The following is a 22,362-nucleotide window of genomic DNA, read 5'->3' on the forward strand; positions in this document are numbered from 1 at the left end:
TAGTTGAGTAGTCCAGCAATATGTAGTAGTTTTTCATAATTAGTAACTGTAAGTTAAATAAAATGGATTTTTCTTTGACTTTCTACAGGAAGCATTTTTTGCCTCCTACATGTTATAGGTTTAGTGCAGAAAAGACCCAACTGTTGTTAGGAGGAAGGTTATATCAAAGTCCAGATTAAAGTATGTTAAAACCATTTTCACTCCGTCTTTGCCAGATTGTCTAGTGTATTTTATTAACCTTAATATCTGACTGGTTCTGCCTTCTTATCCCCCAATTGGCTGATGTTTTACCCTTTATCTGATCAGTCTTCCTTATCAGATCTGCTTTGTATTTGACCTTGCCCGTTTTTGAAACCAAAACAAACCTCTACCTTCATCAAATAAATAACTAATAATAATTAAATATAAATGCATCAGGTTAATATTTAACAGTACTCCTGATACTTTGGACCAGCATTTACTGTCTCTACAAAAGGTATAAAACAATGTCCTGAATGCCTCAACAGTTTAATATACATCATAAAACCGACCTTTAGTAAGCTTCAGATGTTTAATTGAGGGTGTACTTAGTGATAACGTTTGACCAGGATGTCTGTGAAGGTTCTCAGTCATCTAGTTTCATGGTAATTCTAAGCTTAATCCAAAAGGCAACTGGACTTGGTTGAAGATCTTGAAAACGTTTCACCTCTCATCCAAAAGGCTTCTTCAGTTCTAACTGACTGGTGGACAGAGCTAGAAATATAAGCCTCTGTAAATCATTAGTATGCTAATAGATGTGTAATCAGTGAGTCGTTAGCCTGAGCTGTGAACCCAGTATGTTATAGAGAAAATTGTGAATTGTAATAACAAAATCTACTTTTCTCACCAAAGACAAAGAAAAGATAAAGAACATCACATATACATACAGTATAAAGAACCAATCCACAACTCTATCTAGTCAGTTTTCTTGACATGGGTGCTTTTTTTCTTTGTTATGTATTATTCTTTCAGTCATGCTTCATTCACAAATAAATCAGAGACTTTGAAAGCTAAATAATAATATTGAATTTACACTCACTGTGCCACAGACGTACCTTTTTCTCCTTCTGTCTTTAAGGAAGTCTGAGAGCTGACTGAGAGAACGTTCTGTTTTATTGTTTTACTACCTGTTTGCATGTCGTCTTCAACACCTGGTCAGAGTTTCTCCTCCCCTTGTCATTTACTGGAAATCCCAAGTGTGTATCTTTATTATTTTATAAGTCTCTTTATGATCATGTCCCTCTACATAACTCAAATTAAAATGCATAAAATAAACCAAGCTAACTAGGTTAAGATTGCTGGTCAGCAAACTCAACATAGTTAGCTGGGTGGTCCTACCTTGAGCAGCTGTTGTGGGTGTAAGACTGTTAAAACATGAAAGTTTTGACTGCGAGCATGGTCCTGAAAAGGCTTCTTCAAAGATATGCTGCTGCTGCAGTTGTCTTTATTACACCAGATAACGTTCAAGCTCGACTACAGCGTTAAACAAATTATTATGAATTCCCTTCTAATCTGCTGACTTGGCCCCAAGCTGCTTTTTTGCAATATCGAACAAAGTTATCGCATATTGCAAATTGTCCTCATGTCATGCCGGCCTAGGGTTTAAAATCATTTTACTTTTCTACTCACCTCCACCCACGAAGCACTGAGACCCATCTTGTCATGATCAACAGTCAGACTCCTCAGCTGACATTATACTGTGTCAACCTCTCCGAGGACCTGCAATAAAGAAATACAGTCATAACTTCAAACAGTTGTCCTGCTTTATTGTAAAGCTTTAAAGAAAAAATTACAAATTATTTTGTTAGTTTTCGGCGTTACAGTTCATATTGGACTTATCAAAGATATAATCTCAAAGATTTTCATGAAAATAAATGTCTGTTAATTCTCTATCTATCACTGAATGAGGTAACACAATGCTGACTGAGCCTGTGGCCCACTGATGAAAGCCTTTGCATTTGCAGTATATAGTATTATTACAGACTGGGTGTCTGTGGCCACATTCAGGGAAAAATCACAAGCGGCGCCCAGTTAGTGACGTGTTTTCCATCAGCCAGCAGTGGTTGGTCTGCCAGAGAGGGTAGGCGGAGCTAAGCGGCTGCTTTTCCGCTCTCTGCAAGTGTTGCGAGTAAACAGTAATCTACTATGGCTGAACAAACAAAGAAAAGATGGATGACTACAGATACAACTTCAACAAGAAGTGAAAATCCAAAGAGAAAGAAACAAACTCGACGCTCAGATGAAGCAAACAGTCTGAAAAAGAAAGCTACCGTCAGCCAGGAAAATCAAGAGTTACAACCGGCGCCAACCGTGGACGTCTGGTTATGTGGGAAACATACTCTATCTCCTTTAGGTGCCACCAACGAGAAACTGAAATCTTTGAGATTGTGTCTTTAAGTTTGTGTCTTTTGTTTTACAATTGTTAATATACCACAAGCATTATTTTTGTATGCATTTTAAATAATAATAATAATAAAAAGAATAGTGAGACAGGAATAGCAAACGCAAAGAGTCTGATAGATAGATATATTACATTTCGGGGTGTGACTAACATTTAGTTTCAAAATTAGATAAGTGCTTACTTTCTCTGTTGCTGGATTTTTTTTTCCAACTACAAGTAAGAAAACAGTGAAAAATAGCATCAACATTTTTAAACAACCTATTAAGAACTTCAGATTATTCAGATTTCAGCTGAGAAGACCTGCTGTCAGAGCAGAAATGATTTGTCTCTTTGGCTTGTTAAATATAAATACGTTTTTTTTATATATTATATTCAACTAACAAACCTGTATTAATTATATAGTTCTAGTATTTGATCTAATTAAATCAAATTCAAATAGTACTTGGCTAAATATTGTTCCTAACGTTATTTCAGCCCACTGGTCCGCCATCTTGTCAGCAGCCGTTGGTAAACGCTAACATAGCTTTGTATCGTCCTGCTAGCTAGCTTCATAAAATCAGTTCTTCATTTGTATTTTGGACTCAAAAGTTAATACATATTATTGTAATAAAATACCTAAAATAAAACACGTTTTTCCTTACTCTATTTCATGGAAATACTTACAAAATGTGAAGTCGTTGAGTCATTATTCTTCCGATTTTCATGTTGATGCCGGTCAGGCTGACAGACAAAGTAGAGGATGAGTGGTGCACGCGCTTGCCTCCGACTGTGTATGGTGAGGGGTTCAAGAGCGTTGGGGGAAAGGAGTAGCAAAGCACATCGTTATCATAAATATCCATATTCACTAACCCTTCACTGTCAGTCTTGGAGGATTAGCTCGCTAGCTTTAGCTTGTTGTGGAAAACCGTTATACGGTTATGCGGCTTGAGGATAAAATATTCCAGATATCTCATATCGGCCACCTGTCTTTCTCTCGTGAAAAAGTCTAAAAACGTAAAGTTGTCATTTTCCCTTCTTGTTTTCTGTGAGTCTTTTGCGGATTAAAAACGATAGCGGGAAAGAAGAGTGGCGCATGCGCTTGCCAACTGCTGTTTATAAGGAAGCGTTCGTGAGCAATAGTAGGCGTCGTATTTTTTAATAATTGGAAGTAATTAATTGTAATTAATTGCTTCCATATGAATTTTATTATAGGTACAAAAATAAAGCAAAAAAGGGCATTTGCCATTTTTTCCTATAAAAATTGTGTCAGTAGGTATGATGAGCCTTTACCCGAGCATCATGAATATTGTTAATTGATTTGTAAAGGAGGAATAGTTTACAGCATTACTAAATAACAAGTAGAGTAAGCAGCAAATTTGCATATTTCAAAATAATATCTTGATGTGTTCATATTTTGGGCAAACATACGTGTTGTATAATCTCCTTGAATTGCTATATTTGCCTTATCTTTTTTATATCAATTTAGTGTTTACAGTTAAGTGTTTTTTTTAGGTCAACCCCCTTACAGGTAAGTAACCGTCACCGAACAGCGAAGATTTTACACTGTTACTTAATAATATGGGAAATAATATAGGAAATATAGAGAACTATATATAATAGTTTACGTTGTTTTTCTAGCATGTAAAGTTTATTTCCCAAACAACAAGTTTTAAATGTTGTAATAAAGCTTCGCAGAGGAATTTAAATTAGGTAAAGAAATAAAGAGTATTCCCAAGATTTATCTTACCATTATAGAACTACAAATCTCATGACGTCAATACACAACGACGGACCTCACACATGGATAAGCTATTTCTTTACTTTTTGGAGAAGTAAAATGTTGACAAAACTTGTGCCCCGTTCGTTATTAAACAGTTTCTAACGGTTAACTGCCTATACGCGGCAGCAGTTTCTGGTCATTGCATACAATGTGTTTAACAGTAGAAAATAAATTGCATCAGCCGTTGTTAAAGGACCCCTTTGCCTCTAGTTGTATGAATCACGCGAGATTCAAATCACGTCTTCCTCAATTGTCATCAAAAAATAAATATCTAAAGGACGTGCTTTCCTAACAAGTTATTTTCCAATAACACTGAAACGGATTATCAGCATTCGATGAAATAACTGATTATTGGAAGAGAGAAACACCTTTTTCTATTGATCAGGCATTCACCTGAGCCACCTCCTTCATTCCCTTTTCATTCAAGATGGCGGGCGACGAGTCTGGTACAACGCTTGGTCAGCCTCATTTGTCCAGACAAGACCTTACTTCTCTGGTAAGTGGCAGTTTCAAAGATTTCACAGATTGTACAATAATTTCGGTGGCTGTCGGTGTGTCGTGTGGCGAGATAGGTTACTTAAATGTAAATATTTTCACGTCAACGGTCGCCGGTGGTGCGCCGCCACCACCCGGCACATGACGACAGGCCCCCGGCGGGGCGCAGAGCTAAGAGAGACGCTCTACTTCTGATTAAAATGTACTCCTTATTCATTTTTAGTTCTTAATAAGCCAAACTATTGAATGAGTAGTAATAACTGCTAACGCCGAAATATTCGCCATATTTGTTCTGCTTCAAGAATATCTGCCCCGATCTGACCAAAGCGTTAGCATCATTTGCTAAATAGAAGTAAAATTAACAAAAATGTCAATGGGGTTCTGAAGGGAGGTCCAATAATGCTCCTTTTGGCAGGCTTTTGTTTTACACCAGCTATTTAAACTGTCAAATTATAGAATATGTGGATATTGGCTGGAAGGATTGTAATGATGCTCGTTGGATAAGAATTACAGTTTACCTTCTTTTATATGCAAATATTCAGTAAAGTAAATGGTAATAAATATGGGACAGAACATTATTCGTTATTTTAATAACTTATGAACCTTAGCGAAAATTCGTTATTTAAAAACACAATTAGTACATTTTTATGCTTAAAGCCATAGTTTTCTGGTATTGAATGATACTAAGAGATGCATTAATAGCCAGAAGCTTGGACGTAATACATAACAGACAAAAGCAATATTATTGATTAAGCATGAATTATTTTAGGTAGGGCTGGGCGATGTGGCCAAAATCCTACATCACAATATAGGATTTTTCGTATCTCGATAAAGAGATATATCATGATATAGCTTTTTTCTGGTAATTTCACAAATAATTAGTCTATATGAAATAACCACATGGTAAAGCCTATGTTTGGATAATCCTGTGTGAATTAAATATTTAAATATTTTTCCGTTTTCGCTGAGCCTGAGTCTTTTTCTGTACGTTAATGTCCATGTTAATAAACAGCGCCTCCCTCTATGGTTCGATCCAGGTTCACTCCCACATGCCAGGATTAGAATGTAAAGCGTTGTCAAAATGACGTAAAAATAGCTGTAAAGCAGTTCAGCTGCTGTTTTTGTGACATCACGATAGAGAAGATCTAGAAAAACACATACGATAGACATGTTCATATTGTTTTAATGATTTATATTATCATATTGCCCAGCCTTAAAACATTTAATGTCACTGCTGCTATCTGATTAAACAGTGTCATTTTCATGAGTCAGTATGGGTCAGTGTTTGTTCTGGCACTATGCTGTCCCCCTTTGTTTCTATTCACCTGCAGGATTAGAGATTGGGGGAGTGATGCTCTGCTCACAATGAAAACCTGTTCAGTGTTTTTCATTGTTATAATGAGTCTAATGTGAGTCCCTCTCTTGGCAGGATGTGTCCACCTTGACGCCTCTCTCTCCAGAGATCATCAGCAGACAGGCCACCATAAATATCGGTATGGGAATCAGGAAAACATCTGATGTTGTCATTCAGTGTGCTTCCTTGGACACGACAGATGAGGACTTCCTGTTTTGACTCTGATCTTCCTCTCTCGTAGGCACCATCGGTCATGTAGCCCACGGTAAATCCACAGTAGTGAAGGCCATTTCTGGTGTTCACACTGTCAGATTCAAGAATGAGCTGGAGAGGAACATCACCATCAAGCTAGGATATGCTAACGCTAAGGTAAGTTGCACTAGGCCTTGCTACCTGACCTGCCTTCTGCCTCTTATTAACTGAAGGCCTGAGTGATTGGGCCTTATGCCTTAATGATATTTTCCAACCCCAACACCGAAGCTGCACAAAAACAATAAACATCTATCAAATAAACCAGCACACATCATGCTCTGTTAGGTAAAATTACTGCTTTTGTCAATGGAGTCTGGTAGATTTGAATGTATCAGCTGATTCTACTTTAAAAGAGTCCAAAAGATTTTGTTCCTGTTATTTGTTAAAATAAGGCCAATGTTTGAAATAAACAGAACTCTCCTTTAACAGTGACTGCACATTTCCATGTTTTTGTAGGTCTATAAGCTTGATGACCCAAACTGTCCCAGGCCGGAGTGCTACAGGTCGTGCGGCAGCAGCACTCCTGATGAGTTTCCCACAGACATCCCCGGCACCAAGGGCTACTTCAAACTGGTCAGGTAAGACTGGAGAGAGACGGTGCAAAATGTGGCTCTTTAAGTTAAGCAGATGAAATCCCTGATCAAAGCTTTATTGATCAGTTTGAATGTAAATGGGTTAAACTTGTTATTATCTTTTCGTTCACCCGTGGGACTTTCTTTCTTTCAGACACGTGTCATTTGTGGACTGTCCCGGTCACGACATTTTGATGGCAACCATGTTGAACGGAGCCGCAGTCATGGACGCAGCCCTCCTGCTCATCGGTGAGTCTTTGGTTGCTGTTCTACTCCCAGAGACAAAACAGTATTTGACTTGTATGTTATTAACTCTTAGCGAACTCTTTGGAAGTCATCTAATTGTTTTTCTTGTCTCTGTCCAACAGCTGGTAACGAGTCGTGTCCTCAGCCCCAGACATCAGAGCACCTGGCGGCCATAGAGATCATGAAGCTGAAGCACATCCTCATCCTGCAGAACAAGATCGACCTGGTGAAGGAGAGCCAGGCCAAAGAGCAGTACGAGCAGATCCTCGCCTTCGTGCAGGGTGAGTTTTTTAATTCAGCTGTGACGTTGTGCACAGAGCAATGCAGGAAAAATATTACGAAGGCTGTAAACTTTACAAACTAAGTCTCAAACTGAAAAACAAATCACAACTGTGATGGAAGCAGAGAAGAGGGATAGAACGGGAGGGCAGCATGACTCTGGATGGCGTGTAGTACAGTGTGTGCTCAAGTAATGACTGCTTTTGAACCAGATGCAAACTTTGACTTTCTCTGACAGTTTGGAAATATGATGTTTACGTTAAAAAAAAAATCTGTGCTGATCCACGTGTCCTGGAAACTTTCAATGTTCTGGACAAATGGGGGAGATTACAGTCAATTATTATCTGCATTTATTCCGCTCAAAAACAATTGATAGGCAGGCTGTATCAAGGGCGTAGAATTGGGTGGGAAACCTGCAGAGGAGTTGTGCATGAGACAGCGATCACTCTGTCACTGTAAAGAAGGACTCGTCATCAGTTCAGTTCAGTTCACTAGACTGAAATATATACAGCGGAACATGTCTCATGCTCAAATGACCACTTTCTGCGCCGCATCTGTGCTGTCCATATACATGCTCTCTCTCTACCTGAGGGAGTGCAGTTCATACAGTTTATACATAGTAATATTAAAATATGAATAGGGATAGTCTGTATCTTAGTACTTCGCAGGCCATGGAGAATTCAAGCCTCCATTGCCGCGGAGCGCTGTCATCTCGTGCGCTTGTGGCATCGATGAGAGGCGCTGAGGCTGGTGCTGCATCCTCGCCGGTTAATCCTTTACCAAAATGACCAATAAGGGTTCGGATGACTGGTTTAGCGTTTTCCTGAATCAGATTTTTTTTTTTTTGTTGTTGTAACATTATTTTCACCAGACATTAGGACTGGGGGATTTTAACAGATTTTACCAGTAAAGAAACGGCAACTACCGGATAATGGAATCCCTGGTTTCGATCACAGGGGTACCATGGTAGAAGTTTGGCGATGGGTGGTTGCATCGACAATCAGCCTGTCCCCAATAATATACTCTAAATATGTCATAATGTTTGAGTCACACTGAGAAAACTAACTACAAACAGCCCCTTTAATCCAACAGAAGAGAGTTGGTTACTTCAGTGTTACTTGGAGTCGGTTTTTACGCTGTCAGCAAAAACCTGCAACATGGGGCCTGTTTAGCTCAGCGGTTAAGTTGCATGTGCAGGGGCCACACTCCTCAGTGCAGTGGCCCCGGGTTCAGGCCATCTTTAACCTGCAACATCTATCAGTGTTACATCGTTTATTCAGATGATGTTGGAATATTGACAGTAATCGGCGCGCTTTCAACAGAAAGGTGTTAACTGTTACACGCAGGGCCACATCATGTTTAAATTTGATCGAAAAGAAATCACAAATAGTGACTCGCTGAACCAGCGACTGTGAGCTGATGCTGCGTGTGACGTTTCTCCTGCAGGCACAGTGGCAGAGGGCGCTCCCATCATTCCTATCTCAGCACAGCTCAAGTACAACATTGAGGTGGTTTGTGAGTACATCGTGAAGAAGATCCCCGTGCCCTTGAGAGACTTCATCTCCGAGCCCAGACTCATCGGTAAGAAAACGCACCAACAGCAACTGCATCTTCTTCTTGTTTTGTCATGTTTATTACACTTTGCTGTTTTATTTTCTGCTGTAAAACGAAGTGAACGTTTTCTGTGTTTCAGTCATCAGATCTTTTGATGTGAACAAGCCCGGCTGTGAAGTGGATGACCTGAAGGGAGGTGTGGCAGGAGGAAGTATCCTGAAGGGTGTGCTCAAGGTCAGAAAGTCTTTTTTTAACCTTAAATCAAAATGTTATGGTTTCATTATTTACTCGTTGAAAGTGTAAATGTATGTCCGCCTTTCTAATGACCTTTCGGTAACACATCTCAGGTCGCTTTTTTTTTATTTTCCTCATTTTGTTTGAGTGGAAAAAATATATAATTTTACAGAGACATGAAAATCATCATTATGAACTCATTAAAAAGCCTTCTGGAGTTTCGTCCAGGCTAATCCGTTTCATGTACAATAAAGAAATCTTCAATCTGTAACTAAACCGTCGCTGTCCTCCTCCTCTATGTGACCTCCTCCAGGTGGGTCAAGAGATCGAGGTGCGACCCGGTATCGTGTCCAAAGACCACGAAGGAAAGCTCATGTGCAAACCCATCTTCTCCAAGATCGTCTCTTTGTTTGCTGAGCACAACGACCTGCAGTACGCTGCACCTGGAGGCCTTATCGGTGGGTCACCACACACACACACACACACACACACACACACACACACACACACACACACTTTAGCCAAAACTACTTTTATCACTTAGAGAAAACACTCCATTACTGAAGAGGAGAAATGTTTAGTTTCATCAAGAGGTGAATAACAATTGGCAAACTTTGTCAGACTGACTCAGAAAACGTGTGATTAAAGAAATATTTCATAAGAATTCAACACCAAATTGTGTTCAGACATCACAGCACTTAATCATTGAAAAATATGACCTACAAATATGAAAGCAATTAGTTTAAACTATCTGTGTTTTTGTGCAGGCGTGGGCACAAAGATCGATCCAACTCTGTGCCGGGCGGATCGTATGGTCGGTCAGGTGCTGGGCGCCGTCGGAGCGCTGCCAGAGATCTTCACCGAGCTTGAGATCTCCTACTTCCTGCTCAGGAGGCTGCTGGGAGTCCGCACGGAGGGAGACAAGAAGGCCGCCAAGGTGAGACATGCATCATGGGAAATGTAGTCCAAAATCCTCTGGACCAAGAGGAATGATTTTGAAAAGTGTTTGAGATCTAACGCCGTGAAGATGCTAAAACAAAGGGCGCCGGTTGAGGAAAACTATTACGTTTAAGTCGTAATATTGAAGGCTTTAAAACGTGCAGTATTAAGATATTTTAATAGTTGTGTAGATATTTTAGCGTGCTGTTAGAAAACACTTTTGAAGATAATTTCAGTTGTAAACTTATTGAGTCTGTTTTAGTCTTGCTTAGTCTCATGGGTATTTGTTTGAACAGTTTCATGACGGCATCCTTTCACGTGTTCGTGTCTGCAGGTCCAGAAGCTGTCTAAGAACGAGGTGCTGATGGTGAACATCGGCTCGTTGTCGACAGGCGGCCGCGTCAGCGCCGTAAAGGCTGATCTGGCCAAGATCGTCCTCACTAACCCCGTCTGCACAGAGGTCGGAGAGAAGATCGCTCTGAGTCGACGTGTGGAGAAACATTGGCGGTAAGGATCAACGTCTTCACTTAAACCTGCACTTCAGCCCGAGCCTTGTGTACACATAACTTATTACCTTTGTTACAATCGTCAGATTCCAGAGAGGTTATGTTTTTTATTGATATGTTAAATATTAATTTATTGAGACGAGCTTTCGGAGAGGACATCAACAGGAGCAGAACTAAGTGTTTCTTAAACAGCACTTTTATTTTATGTGCTGTTTGTGAAGGAAGGAAGCTCCTCATTAGAAATCACTTTACGTTATTAGACAGACAGGAAGCAGAAAGGGGCATAAATGATTTAGTCATGAACACCAGAGGGCTGTTCTACAAAGTAAGATCAACACCGCTAGGCTGAAAACTACAACCCAGCATGCTAACACATTAATCTCACATTGTAGTACGCCTGTCTGGAGACCTACATGTGTTTTCATCTCGGCTTGTAATGTCGTCTAATCCGCTCCCCTCTGTTCTCTTCCTGTCAGTCTGATTGGATGGGGACAGATCAGGAGGGGCGTGACCATCACACCAACAGTGGACGACGACTGAGGAGACTGAAACCAACAGGACGTCACCATAACGCTCCCATCAGCCGGACATCTCAACCATCACACTCTTCTTCTTGGCTTTTTTGTTGTTTTTCTTTTTCTTTACTTTTTTTTCCCCCACGAGGAGAAAGGAAGTGAACAGGCCAGGACACAAAGTGTTTTAAATAAGTTTCCCTCCTCCCTCTGCTCCTCTTCCTCAGCAGTGAAGGTCAGATAAGGTCACGTTTCGCCTGTCTGCCCTGTTCAGATGTTTTTCCTGCAGATGAAGGAGAGCAGCGGAAGAGAGGAGGCCCTTTATATACGATCATAACAATCCTCCGCAGAAGGTTCACATGCAGCCGCGTTCAGAGCGAGACCAGAGGTTCATTCAGTGCAGGAATGATGCTGTGCTGTCAAACATTTCTGTCAGATCTAATAAAATACATTTGGAAATAAAACCGTCTGTTGGATTTCTGATGTTTCAGATTAAAATGCAATTAACTGTGGACGAATATAAAAGGTGAAAAGAGGGGTGCCGGTTTAGCTCAGTGGTTAAATTGTGAGTCCCACATACAGAGGCTACAGTCCTCGATGTGTCGCCACAGGTTTGACTCCCAGCCTCGGCCCTTTGCTGCGTATCATCCCCGCTCTCTTGCCCCGTTTCCAACACGATCCACTGTCCTCTCTCTGTCATGAAAGGCCTAAAAAAAAAGGTGAAAAATGATTTTACATTTAGTCCTCTATATTATTTTGATTTATTTACTTTCCAGATTCACATTAACAACACAAATTATAATAATCAACTATGTTATTAATACAAATCTAAATCTAAAGAAGAGTAATGTAAATTATTTTTAGCGCCACATTAACCAGCTGCAACATTAAAGTTGCGTCAATAATTATAATCCAATGGTGTGTTTTATTTTGAAATTTGCACGAGTACTTTTACTTTGACGTTAATACTTTTGTACTTTCACTGTAAAAGTACTTAAATGTAATGCTTTTACTCTGCAGTGTTGTTGTATTTACTTTGCACTGGTGGTAAGTTATTGAATGTTATTCTTAAGATTGTAAAATAAGCCAGTGAGAAGAGCCAACGTTTACCCAAGGTGTTGTTGCACTTCCGGGATGGTCCACCTGACGAGCACGAGACAGGACGTCATTTACGTGTGAAACTCAGACCGGAGCAAAGTCAGAGCTGCTTCAAGTAAAGATGAAAAGGATTTTCTTAAGCTGCAGAACGTTTTAGTTACTGATTTAGTTTTATCTCTTCATGTTCGCACATCAACAAACGAACAGACCGTGAACGCATCACCGTGACGATCGGCTGAAACGGACAATCGAGTTTTTATGTATTTTTTAATTTAACCATCATTGGAGCTTAATTCTTAAACCAGATGGAGTCTGCAGGTAAGATTTACCAGAATAAATATGAGTGGATGTCATGAACGGATTCAACATGCAGCACTGCAGCCATACACTGATTATAACTGTGGAGTGTTGTAAGGCTTCTTCTCTGCAGGACAGATATTCGGTAGTTAAACGTGACTTCGCAGATTTTTTTCGCAGAAGTAAAGTACTTATTTGAGGTACCTTTACTTTACCTGGTCATGGCACCTTCATACTTTTACAGCACTTTTCACAATAAGTCACATTTTATGGTTCCAGTTAGACAGATGTGAAGATTTACTCCTTTTCCTTTGAATTATTTTAATAATAATGTATTCGTCATAATCTAGATGTTTGGACTGTTCTTGGATAAAACATCACTGTGGAGTATTTACAACAAAACCATCAATCCATTAAAGCAGTTCTATACAAAATAGTTCAAAATAAGTTCCACCGTAACCAAATACATCTTTCAAATCTTACTTTTTAATGATTTTCATAAGCTGGTGAAATTATGTTGATCTAAAACATTTCACTTAACATTTAAGTTGTTTGTTAAGAAGCTAACAGACTCTGACACTTCAGGAGAAGACAGTAACCTCCTCAGATTGTCAGTCAGAGACCTTTTATTGTATTTTGATGCTTTTAATCGTTAATAAGACAGTAATTACACATTTATAACCCCGTTAAACATGCACCAAGGCATAAAAATCCCTTAATAGCTGCAAACTCAAGGAACCAACCATAAATTAAAAACCCTTCAAACTTTTGAATAAGAGCCTTTGTATGAGTCTCTGAGTAATCTTAATTTAAAGGAGAAACTAAGAACATTTAAATGAGAAGATAATGTGTTGTGGTTTTTTGTTCAGAGGGTCAGAAGGGGCGGGACGGCGGCAGTCTGAGGCGTTCCCCTCTCGACGTCCTCATGAGCCAGATCCGCAGGAAGCGCACAGGGTCAGACAGGAAGCCACTGGGACGCTTCCTGTCCTGGTCCTCAGACCGGACAGGAATCTCTGAGGACGGAGAGACGGAGGGCAGGGAGGAGAGAGGACAGAGCTCAGGTGAGAAGAAGAGTTTGGGGGAAGTTAATGTCACTTCCTGTTTTTGGTTTCAAATTTGGTCATTGGATGCCATATTTAACTTTATATCAACTGACGTAACATCACACTTTTAGGGGAATGTTTCAAAATAAGATGCGACATCCTTGTTCTGTGAAAAATGAATCAAAAAAAGCAAAGCACGGCAGCTCAAGTCTAAGAAGCTTTTATTTTGAAAGATACTCTCTTGATTGGTCAAATCAGGCCCCTGAAGCTTCATATAATCTACAGCTGAATTTCTGAGTATATATTTATATGTAGAAAAGTAATATGGGTTTTTTCCATGACTTATATTAGAATCATGTTCAAAAGGAGTGTATTTTTTCCCTCTTTAATGAATTGAGCAGCTAATAACTCTTTAAACTCTTTTGCTTTGTGTCTCAGGTGTCTCTGAGGGGGCCGAGAGCGGGCGAGACATCGGCTGGGGTCGAGTGTGTGTTTTCCTGCAGAGGTTGGGGAAGAAGGCGGACAGCAGGAGCCTCAGCCTGGCTCACTGTGACCTCACTGCCACAGACCTGCTGGAGCTAGGTGGCTAATCTGACCTTTTCTCTGTTCTTCACTTTGCTTTAAATCAGGTCAAATCATTGTCTGCCCTCCTCTTCCTCTCAGCCACGTTGCTGCAGTTTCTCCCTCAGCTGGAGGAGCTGGACGTCTCCTGGAACGAGCTGATTGGAGGATGTCTGAGAGCGCTGACCTCTCACTTCCAGCATGTGGGCGGGATCAGAGCGCTGAGGCTGTGCAGCTGTAGGCTGAACACTGATGACATCACTGCTCTAGGTGAGTCAGTAATACCTCTGTTTTGACTTAAAGCCTTAAAAGCTCCAAGCAGAGCAAGTCAGTTTATCTTCTTGTGGATGTTCTGACATCTTTTTTACTTCACACAGATTTTCTGCATGTCGGTTGTTGTGATTTTGAAACCGTGACGCATAGCAAAAGCTAAAGTTAGCAGATAAAGAAGTAATTGAATTGTCAGTCGTTTGTGTGTTTGCAGGTGAAGCGCTCGGCTGCCTGCCTCTCTTGGAGATCCTGGATCTGTCCTGGAACAGTGGCGTTGGGGACGGTGCTTTGCAAGGCCTGCTGGGTAATCTTCAACCATCACTGAGGGAGCTCCACCTGGTGGCCTGTCAGCTCACTGCAGCTGATGCTACAGCGCTGGGTAACTTTTATTTAATTATATATTCTGTGATGAGGAGGGAATGGTTTGTAGACTTTGTTTCTCAAGTTCTGTTTTTCCTACATTTCCCATAATGCCATGTGTAAATGTTATACACATATCACATCCTCACTCTGTGTGTATGTGTCCTGTGCGTGTCCCTCTCAGGAGGACTGGTGTCTGCTCTCCCCAGACTCTGTGTGTTGGACGTCTCCTGTAATCCTCGGCTCACACAGGAAGTCGATGGCGGCGGCTTCACGGAGCTGGCCTCCTCTCTATCTCACGCCTCCTCCCTCACAACGCTCAGACTACAGGCCTGTGGTCTGACGGCAGACAGCCTCGATTCGCTCAGTGAGAGATCTACTGTTTTTATGACTGTATTTCATTATAAACATCCTGACGGGCAGGTATCTGCAGTCTGGAGGTGATAAAAGCTAATATGTTGATGTAGTTTGAGTGTTTATTTTAGTTCTTGTTACTTCCTGCTTGTTTTTATGCGTGTCTCCACTGTCCATCTGTCTATCAATCTAAGCCACATCCATTTCAACCTTTCTACCACTTTGAATTTACACTACTAATTTTTATCGTCTGTTTTTTAATTTTCTTTGGCAAAGACTGACTAACATCTCCGTCCTGCAGGCGGTTCGCTCCACTGCCTCCCCTCACTGCGAGAGCTGGACCTGTCCTGCAACAAAAGCCTGTCAGGAGGACTGCACCGCCTCACCCTCCACCTGGCTCACCTCACACACCTGGAGAGTCTGGACCTTCACCTCTGCTGCCTCACACACGCCGACCTGGAGGCCCTGAGTGAGTCAGTGTGTGTGTGTGTGTGTGAATACCAGAGAGCTGCGAGGAAACCTGCAGCAGTCATGTGACTCCTTATGTTTCCAGTCCAGGTGCTTCCCTCTCTGACCGCGCTGACGGAGCTCGACGTGTCGTCCAATAAGGAGGCAGGGGGCGTGGTCCACCAGCTGGTCTCCGCCCTCCCTCTGACACAGATGAGGCGTCTGCCGCTCAACAGCTGCAGCCTGAACGAGGAGTCCTTTACTGCATTCGGTACGCACATACTGCTACTTATCCTGCTCAAGCTATTACAAATACAACCAGTAATACTAAAGCTGCTTCGGCTGGTAATACAACAACTATGTGTGCTTATACTGCACACTTTTTACCTGGTAGACAGGTGTGTTGGAAGATGAATCTTGGCAAACTCAGATGTGTTCAAACTCAGGTTGCACTTTCTTTTTCTAAACACTGAACGGGTTTGTAACTTTTATTATTTTATTTTATTATTTTATTTATTCTAACAAAATGTGAATCTCCTGCTGCCACCTTTCAGGCTTTGCATAGCTGCCAGCTCAAGTCTTGTCCAGTACAGCATCTCATTGTTGCTCTGTGTGTGTGCCAGCTCTGGCCGTGCCGTACCTGCGCAGTGTGGATGTGTCCTGGTGTAAAGTGGTTGGCGGACATTTAGCTCTGCTCCTGGACGCTCTGCAGCCGTCGGCCGTCCTGGAGCTCCGCCTCAGCAGCTGTGAGCTCACCACAGATGACCTGTGTCACATAGGTAACACACAAACACACAGAATATGTATCTACATGATGCGTGACGAGTGAGCTGAGAATCATGACTGAAGATGGTACTTTATTCTCGTCAGATGAAAACTTTGCATCTCCAGTTCATGGGACTTCATAAACTTTACAAGGAAAGAAGGAACGAGGGAGGGAGTAGAAAGAAAAAAAAGAAAAGGTTAAATTAGGCCATAAAAGAAAAGACTTTACTAATCACTGTGATCGTCTCTCTGTCTCTGTCCCGTGCAGCTGCCGTGTGCAGACGCGGCTGCCTGTCCTCTCTGCGTGTGTTGGATCTGTCCTATAACGGCTCGGCAGGTGATGAAGGCTGGTCTGCCCTGTTCGCAGCGGGAGGCCTGGGCTCCCTGGAGGACGTGGATCTCAGCCTGCGACCTTTGACCTCCGCTTCCTGCTCGGCCTGGATGCCCGCGCTGATCGGCGCTCTGCCGCGGCTGCCCGCGCTGACTCGCCTGGCGCTGCAGCGGTGGACGATGAGCTCTCAGGACAGACAGCAGCTGAACCACAGCCTGAGGAAGAGGAGCGTCCTGCTGGAGTGGGATCCACCAAGTAATGATGTCACATCGTCATTTAAGGCGACCAATCAGGAGAGTCCAGACGAGAGTCTACCTGAGGAGTAGGGCTGAAACCCCTGAGAGATATACCTGAAGTCAAATATGAAGGACACATTAATTCAGCACTTTTTTCTGCTCCCTGAGATTCAAACAGAAACGTGACTTTCTTTATGATCAACAAGTTTTAAAATTTGGGGCCAGATGAAACAAACTGAAAAGCTTCCACAAAGTCAAGAAAGATAGAAAAAATAGTTTATTTAAAATGTATTAAATTTATTCAAATTCTGCAACATTTAAGGGAAAAATCTTTAATTTCCTTTTTAAAAATCAAACATTTGCACATTAAGTAGCAACCATCCATCCATCTATTATCTGCACCTTATCCTGTTCAGGGTCGCAGCTGTCATTGGGAGAGAGGCGGGGTTACACCTAGACTGATCACCTGTCAATCACAGGGCTGACACACAGAGACAGACAACCTTTCACGCTCACACTCACACCTACAGGCAATTTAGAGTCACCAATGAACCTATCGAGCATGTCTTTGGACTGTGGGAGGAAGCCGGAGGGAACCCATGCATGCACCGGGAGAACATGCAGACTACACACGCAGCTTAATGAAGAAGTACAAAGGAAGGGAAAATATCTTGTCTGTTCTAAATACATTTTGTAATTCAAACACATTTTCTTGTCCAAATATTGTTGATTGTAAAAAGATTATGATCAAATTTATTTTCTTGTTTCTCTGATAATTTTATAAAAGATTATTTTTACTTTTGAAAGAATTGAGAAGGAGAAGAGAGATTGGGAATTTTATTTTTAAAAAGTATTTTCTTTCATTCCCGCCTTAAATGGAAAGAACGTCAGTGAAGAGGCAGACAGGAAACAAGTGGGGAGATTATAGTGACATCTCTGCTGTATACATCACAGACCCTCAAATCAATGCACTTAATACTTGAATTTAAATGAGACGTTTTGTATGCACTGTGAATTAAAATGTCTCACAGGAAGCAGTTTTGTGACGTCTTTCTTTTTGCACAGGTTTATTTTGTTCTTTTGATGTGTGTGCATTCAGGAGGTTTCAAAGTCCCGTTTTAAGTCTGAAGTCTGTTCTGATGCTGGATGATGTGAGGAGTCTGAAAGCCTAGCAGGGCTGCAGGGGAACAAGTTGACCCTCAGTGTGAGGTGTAAAGGTGGCAGCGTTTTCTGTTAGCGGCTCTGCTGCAGTGTGGGAGGCTGAGGATGTGTCTGTACCGGAGCTGTTTGTTGTGTCGTAGTGTCTCCTCAGACTGAGGAAGACCTCAGCCAGAAACACCCGACCGTCCACCTCGTACGCGCTCACATCCGTCTGCTCCGGAGGCAGGCGGCCGCTGGAGATCAGCTCTCTGAAGGCCTGAGGAGGCGGAGTTAAACACATAAAGTATGAGGCGTACAGTGTGTGTGTGTGTGTGTGTGTGTGTGTGTTACCTGGCAGACAGGCTCCTCCAGGTGGTTTCCCCAGACGTAGATGTGGTTCAGAGTTGTGTTCGCTGTCATAGCCTGAGCCAGAGACAGCAGACCGTCCGTCCTGATGTTGTTGCTGGTGACAGACAGCCTGACAGACGAACAGGGAGACAGACAGACCATGAGACGCTCCGGTGAATCTGACACCAGATAATGAATCAGTAGTCTGAAACCATGTAACATAAATTCAATATTCGCTTGAAACCTTAACCCTTTAATAGTCCCTTAAATTTGTGAACTTGGATACTTACTTCTTTATAAATCCAAATCTGAGAAGGAAACGTATAATCCATGACTGATGTCAGATTATTGGGGTTAAAAGTAGTCATAACTTCATATTAAAGAATTCAGATGGCTGAGGTCTGAGATCATGTGCCCCTAGCTAGAGGATGGACTGCACCTTTAGCTCTTTAATTATTGTCTAATGTTGCAGGGAGATATTTTCTGTATCAGACTCACTCTCTCAGGACGCAGCCTGGCCAGGCGATGGCCTCGCTCAGGTACAGAGCGCCTTTATCTTCAATCCGATTGGACGACAGGTCTAAGATCTCCAGGGTTGGGTTCTGTTTCAGCAGCTCGGCTAGATGACGCACGCCGTCACGAGACACACGGTTACTGCAGAATAAAAAGATCGAGCTGAGGGTGGGAGAGTTGTGGCTTCTGAAATGCACAGGGTTCTTGCGCCATTTTTAAAATCTAATTCAACGATTTTTTAAGACGTCATCAGATATAATTTACTCCAAAAAACATTCAACAATGTCTTTGATAGAAAAGAGAATTTATTGGGTCCTACTTTGGAAAACAAAACTTTCCCCCTCTTTTGTTCAGTGCCAATTCAATCTTCTTCCAATTAACCAATCAGAGAACACTTTAAGCCTTTTTGTCCCTGACGATTAACTTCAAAGATTAGTGAGGCTGCCCCCGCGGTCCCTACCGAGAACGTCTTTGCACCTGGCTATTGAGCCATAAATCACAAAGTGTCTGAGTGTCTGAGTGTCTGACACATTACGTCAAACAACTTGGATTGCTTCTTTACTCTTTGTTACGGTAATGTTAGCGTGACAATTTTACTATCAGCCTTAAACGCACCATCTGCAAATTTAATACCAACTGCAAATTTACTGTAAAACTAAGACAATTTACGGCCTTAATTTCCCTGATTTTAATTTCAGAACTCTGAGGCACGAGCTGAAAGAATCTGAAAGAATGCTGCAGGGGAAGAATTGATACCAGCGCAGGTCCAGGTACCGCAGGCTGCGGTTGAGCCGCAGGCCTTCAGTCAGCCTCTCCATCCCGGTGTCCCTCATCCCCATCTTCCCCAGGTGGAGCTCCACCAGGCTGCTGTTCACCGCCAGCATCTCAGAGAAGTGCACCGCCCACTCCTCCTGAGAGACACAGAGTTTGACATTAGAGTCATGAAACCATGTTTACTTTCTTAATTCTGTCTGCAGTGTGATGCTGTGTGTGTTTGCACCTGGTGGCTGAAGAGAAGTGGCCGGCTGATATCGAGAGAGAGCAGCGTCTTGTTGCTTTTTAACACGATGGCAAACGCTATCACACTCTGAGTGGCCTTCAGGGACAGAGAAACAGGCTACTGATTATATGGCTGCCAATTATCATCCAACAACCCCACCCCCACCCACTAACCCCAACAACTAGATTCTAACTTGTTTAAAAATCCATAAAGGGATTGTTGATTTATTTTGTGGATATTTTGTCACACAGTCAATTAAAAAATCTCCCTTAAGCTGTAAAAAACTATAAAGCACCAAGTAGCGTCAATCTGTATATAAGACATAGACGCCATGACATCACCCACTGGTTACTGGAGCACTGCTGTGAAGCTTGGAGGTTGTTTTTTGCTTGTTTTTCGGAGTCAGAAGTGACCATATTTGGACAAGAGGGCTGATACAGATTGCTGCCCTTTTGTCCTGATTGATTGGTCCTTAATCCTCCCCTGCTTTCTGGCCTCTGTGACTCTAAATGGGAGCATAACTGACTAAATGAACATCATGCTGTGTTGAGGAAGACTTGAAACTACAGATTGAAACCATAAACTGATTAGGAAAATGTTTACTGAGAGAAGTAGGGTTGTTTCTGGTAGTGCACTCGCCCCCTACTGGCCATCAGAAAGAATGCACATACTTAAGACCCTTCCACATTGGCTTTACTTTTGAACACTCCACTTTGTTCACAGATTTTGGGTTGTGTGTGTGTTTACCAGGTCGCAGTCAGCCAGCTCCAGCTCCTTTAGGGTGTTGTTCACCTGCAGCATGCTGGCCAGGTGCATGGCTCCTCTGTTTCCAATCTTATTACCAGACAGGCTGAGAGAGAGCAAGGAGCTGTTACCCTGCAGAGAGACAGGGGGGGAGAGAGAGAGAGAGAGAGAGAGAGAGAGAGGGATGTCATGATTTCCTCACATTTTAAATCTTAAGGTAAAGGTTTAAAGTAACATGTTGTTTCTTTCAATAAATCCCAAGTGTGTGTGTGTGTGTGTGTGTGTGTGTGTGTGAGAGAGAGAGAGAGAGAGAGAGAGAGAGATGTCGACCTGCAGGCTCTTGGCGATAACTTCTGCTCCGTGTGTCTGGATGTCATTGAACTTGAGGTCCAGATATTTCAGACTTGAGCTGTTTTCCTGCTCAGAAAAAATAGAAATATAAACATAAACTAATGCTGAAAAATAAACATGCAAACTAATTACTTCACAAATTATCTGCTCACTTGTAAGAGGTCAGCTAGGTGTCCAACCCCTTCATCCGTTATGTTATTGTAACTAATGTCAAAACCTGTTAATACCATAGATTGTAAGGTTAATACAAAGAAGAGAGTTTATATTTTAAAAAAGTCCTTGTTAAGGTGTTCAGATTAACCTGACTTCTCACCTGTCACAAACTTGTTGTTTCTCAGACATTTTGAGAGAGCAAAAACATCTTTGTCTTTAAGTCTTTGATCACATCTCAGGTTGTTGTTTCCTCTCAGTTTTAAGGTGAGATTCCTGCCAAACAAAAGCCAAAAGTATTATTATTATTAGTGGTATTTTACTGTTATAGTTGGCCAAAGTGTAGCTCATTATACTTATTTTATTAACGTTTAAGTAGCTTTTTTTGTCAGTAAAATCTTTATTAGCAAAGTAACTGTAAATGTCTGCTGTCAGTGTCAATGTAGTGGGGATAAAAGTACAATATTTGTCACTGAAATGCAGAGTTAATGTTAGAAAGTAAAAGAAAATGGAAATATTTAGGTAAAGCAATAAACAAAAACATAAAATAGTGAGTTACAGAACAGTAATTGCAACTTAAGTTTATTACTAGTTACTTTCCAACTCTCAAGTTTTTAGAATATTTTTTTTTAACTGGGAGGTTGCTTTATTTTAGTCTACGGTTGCCACTGAAAATCACAGTCTCAGTCAGCTGCACCTGAAGGCAACATTAGCTCCGAAAGCTAATCGTCACGGTTTGCTAATAGATAAAAGTTAGTTTTCAGTCATTTCAGTTTACATTCAGCCACTTACTCCGTTACCGTCGTCTTCTCTAAAACATGTGAAATGTGTGGATTTGTTTCTATCTGATGTTCTGCGCACACAGCAGCGTAAAAACCCGACATATTTTCGCCAGCCATCGTTATGCCCGCGGAAAAGTTTGAGTTACTATGGCAACAAGGGAAGATGGCGTCGCGCGGACATAAAACAGGAAATCACTTCAAAATTCAGGTTTAACAGGAGATAATTCAAAATTTACGACGCAACAACACTTCATTTAACTGTAAATGTCAGTTTTTAAGTCTTTATGGCTAAATTTCATATTTAAAAACGTGTATTTCCTGCCATTTCCCCTTAACAGTAACTTATTTTACTGATTATTTTTTGGGCTTAAATGAATGACGTATTCCCACTTTTCTTTCTTTTATTTTCTTTCTTTTTTCCCCCTCTACATGTAAATATACTTTCCACATC

General features: G+C 41.5%; 3 protein-coding genes across 3 annotated transcripts; 2 read left to right on the forward strand and 1 right to left on the reverse strand.

Annotated features, from left to right (window-relative positions):
• The first annotated feature begins 4,599 nt into the window (after positions 1-4,599).
• eif2s3 (eukaryotic translation initiation factor 2, subunit 3 gamma) lies at positions 4,600-11,585 on the forward strand. The gene is made up of 12 exons (XM_069666897.1): positions 4,600-4,674; positions 6,103-6,166; positions 6,269-6,396; positions 6,736-6,857; positions 7,006-7,100; positions 7,220-7,378; positions 8,823-8,957; positions 9,070-9,164; positions 9,478-9,622; positions 9,932-10,101; positions 10,438-10,610; positions 11,086-11,585. Exons 1-12 carry the CDS (start codon positions 4,606-4,608, stop codon positions 11,147-11,149), a joined length of 1,419 nt encoding a protein of 472 aa, XP_069522998.1. The 5' UTR covers positions 4,600-4,605; the 3' UTR covers positions 11,150-11,585.
• Positions 11,586-12,309: 724 nt separating this feature from the next.
• On the forward strand, positions 12,310-17,873 carry lrrc31 (leucine rich repeat containing 31). The gene is made up of 10 exons (XM_069666904.1): positions 12,310-12,537; positions 13,386-13,577; positions 13,998-14,141; positions 14,223-14,390; positions 14,605-14,769; positions 14,935-15,117; positions 15,406-15,573; positions 15,658-15,822; positions 16,175-16,330; positions 16,585-17,873. Exons 1-10 carry the CDS (start codon positions 12,525-12,527, stop codon positions 16,971-16,973), a joined length of 1,743 nt encoding a protein of 580 aa, XP_069523005.1. The 5' UTR covers positions 12,310-12,524; the 3' UTR covers positions 16,974-17,873.
• A 178-nt stretch (positions 17,874-18,051) lies between these two features.
• Positions 18,052-22,028, reverse strand: lrrc34 (leucine rich repeat containing 34). The gene is made up of 10 exons (XM_069667068.1): positions 21,922-22,028; positions 21,293-21,405; positions 21,132-21,196; positions 20,959-21,045; positions 20,632-20,760; positions 19,885-19,980; positions 19,641-19,795; positions 18,870-19,025; positions 18,375-18,501; positions 18,052-18,300 (listed from the first exon to the last, which is right to left on the reverse strand). The coding sequence occupies exons 1-10, from the start codon at positions 22,026-22,028 to the stop codon at positions 18,052-18,054; spliced, it is 1,284 nt and encodes a 427-aa protein (XP_069523169.1).
• Positions 22,029-22,362: the final 334 nt, after the last annotated feature.

This window comes from Semicossyphus pulcher, unplaced genomic scaffold, assembly GCF_022749685.1.
Source record: "Semicossyphus pulcher isolate SPU_LCO1_2020_fin unplaced genomic scaffold, fSemPul1.0.p SCAF_18, whole genome shotgun sequence".
Lineage (NCBI taxonomy): Eukaryota > Metazoa > Chordata > Actinopteri > Labriformes > Labridae > Semicossyphus > Semicossyphus pulcher.

What these genes read in the sequence shown, in the direction of transcription:
- eif2s3 (XM_069666897.1), top strand. Translation starts at nt 4,606, where the DNA reads ATGGCGGGCGACGAGTCTGGTACAACGCTTGGTCAGCCTCATTTGTCC. An exon ending in ACAGGCCACCATAAATATCG is followed by an intron (nt 6,167 to 6,268) that starts GTATGGGAATCA and finishes CCTCTCTCGTAG; the next exon opens with GCACCATCGGTCATGTAGCC. An exon ending in CTCCGAGCCCAGACTCATCG is followed by an intron (nt 8,958 to 9,069) that starts GTAAGAAAACGC and finishes TCTGTGTTTCAG; the next exon opens with TCATCAGATCTTTTGATGTG.
- lrrc31 (XM_069666904.1), top strand. An exon ending in CGCCGACCTGGAGGCCCTGA is followed by an intron (nt 15,574 to 15,657) that starts GTGAGTCAGTGT and finishes TTATGTTTCCAG; the next exon opens with TCCAGGTGCTTCCCTCTCTG. An exon ending in AGATGACCTGTGTCACATAG is followed by an intron (nt 16,331 to 16,584) that starts GTAACACACAAA and finishes TGTCCCGTGCAG; the next exon opens with CTGCCGTGTGCAGACGCGGC.
- lrrc34 (XM_069667068.1), bottom strand. Translation starts at nt 22,028, where the DNA reads ATGGCTGGCGAAAATATGTCGGGTTTTTACGCTGCTGTGTGCGCAGAA. An exon ending in GAGAAGACGACGGTAACGGA is followed by an intron (nt 21,406 to 21,921) that starts GTAAGTGGCTGA and finishes TTTGTTTGGCAG; the next exon opens with GAATCTCACCTTAAAACTGA. An exon ending in CCAGGCTGCGTCCTGAGAGA is followed by an intron (nt 18,502 to 18,869) that starts GTGAGTCTGATA and finishes TTCGTCTGTCAG; the next exon opens with GCTGTCTGTCACCAGCAACA.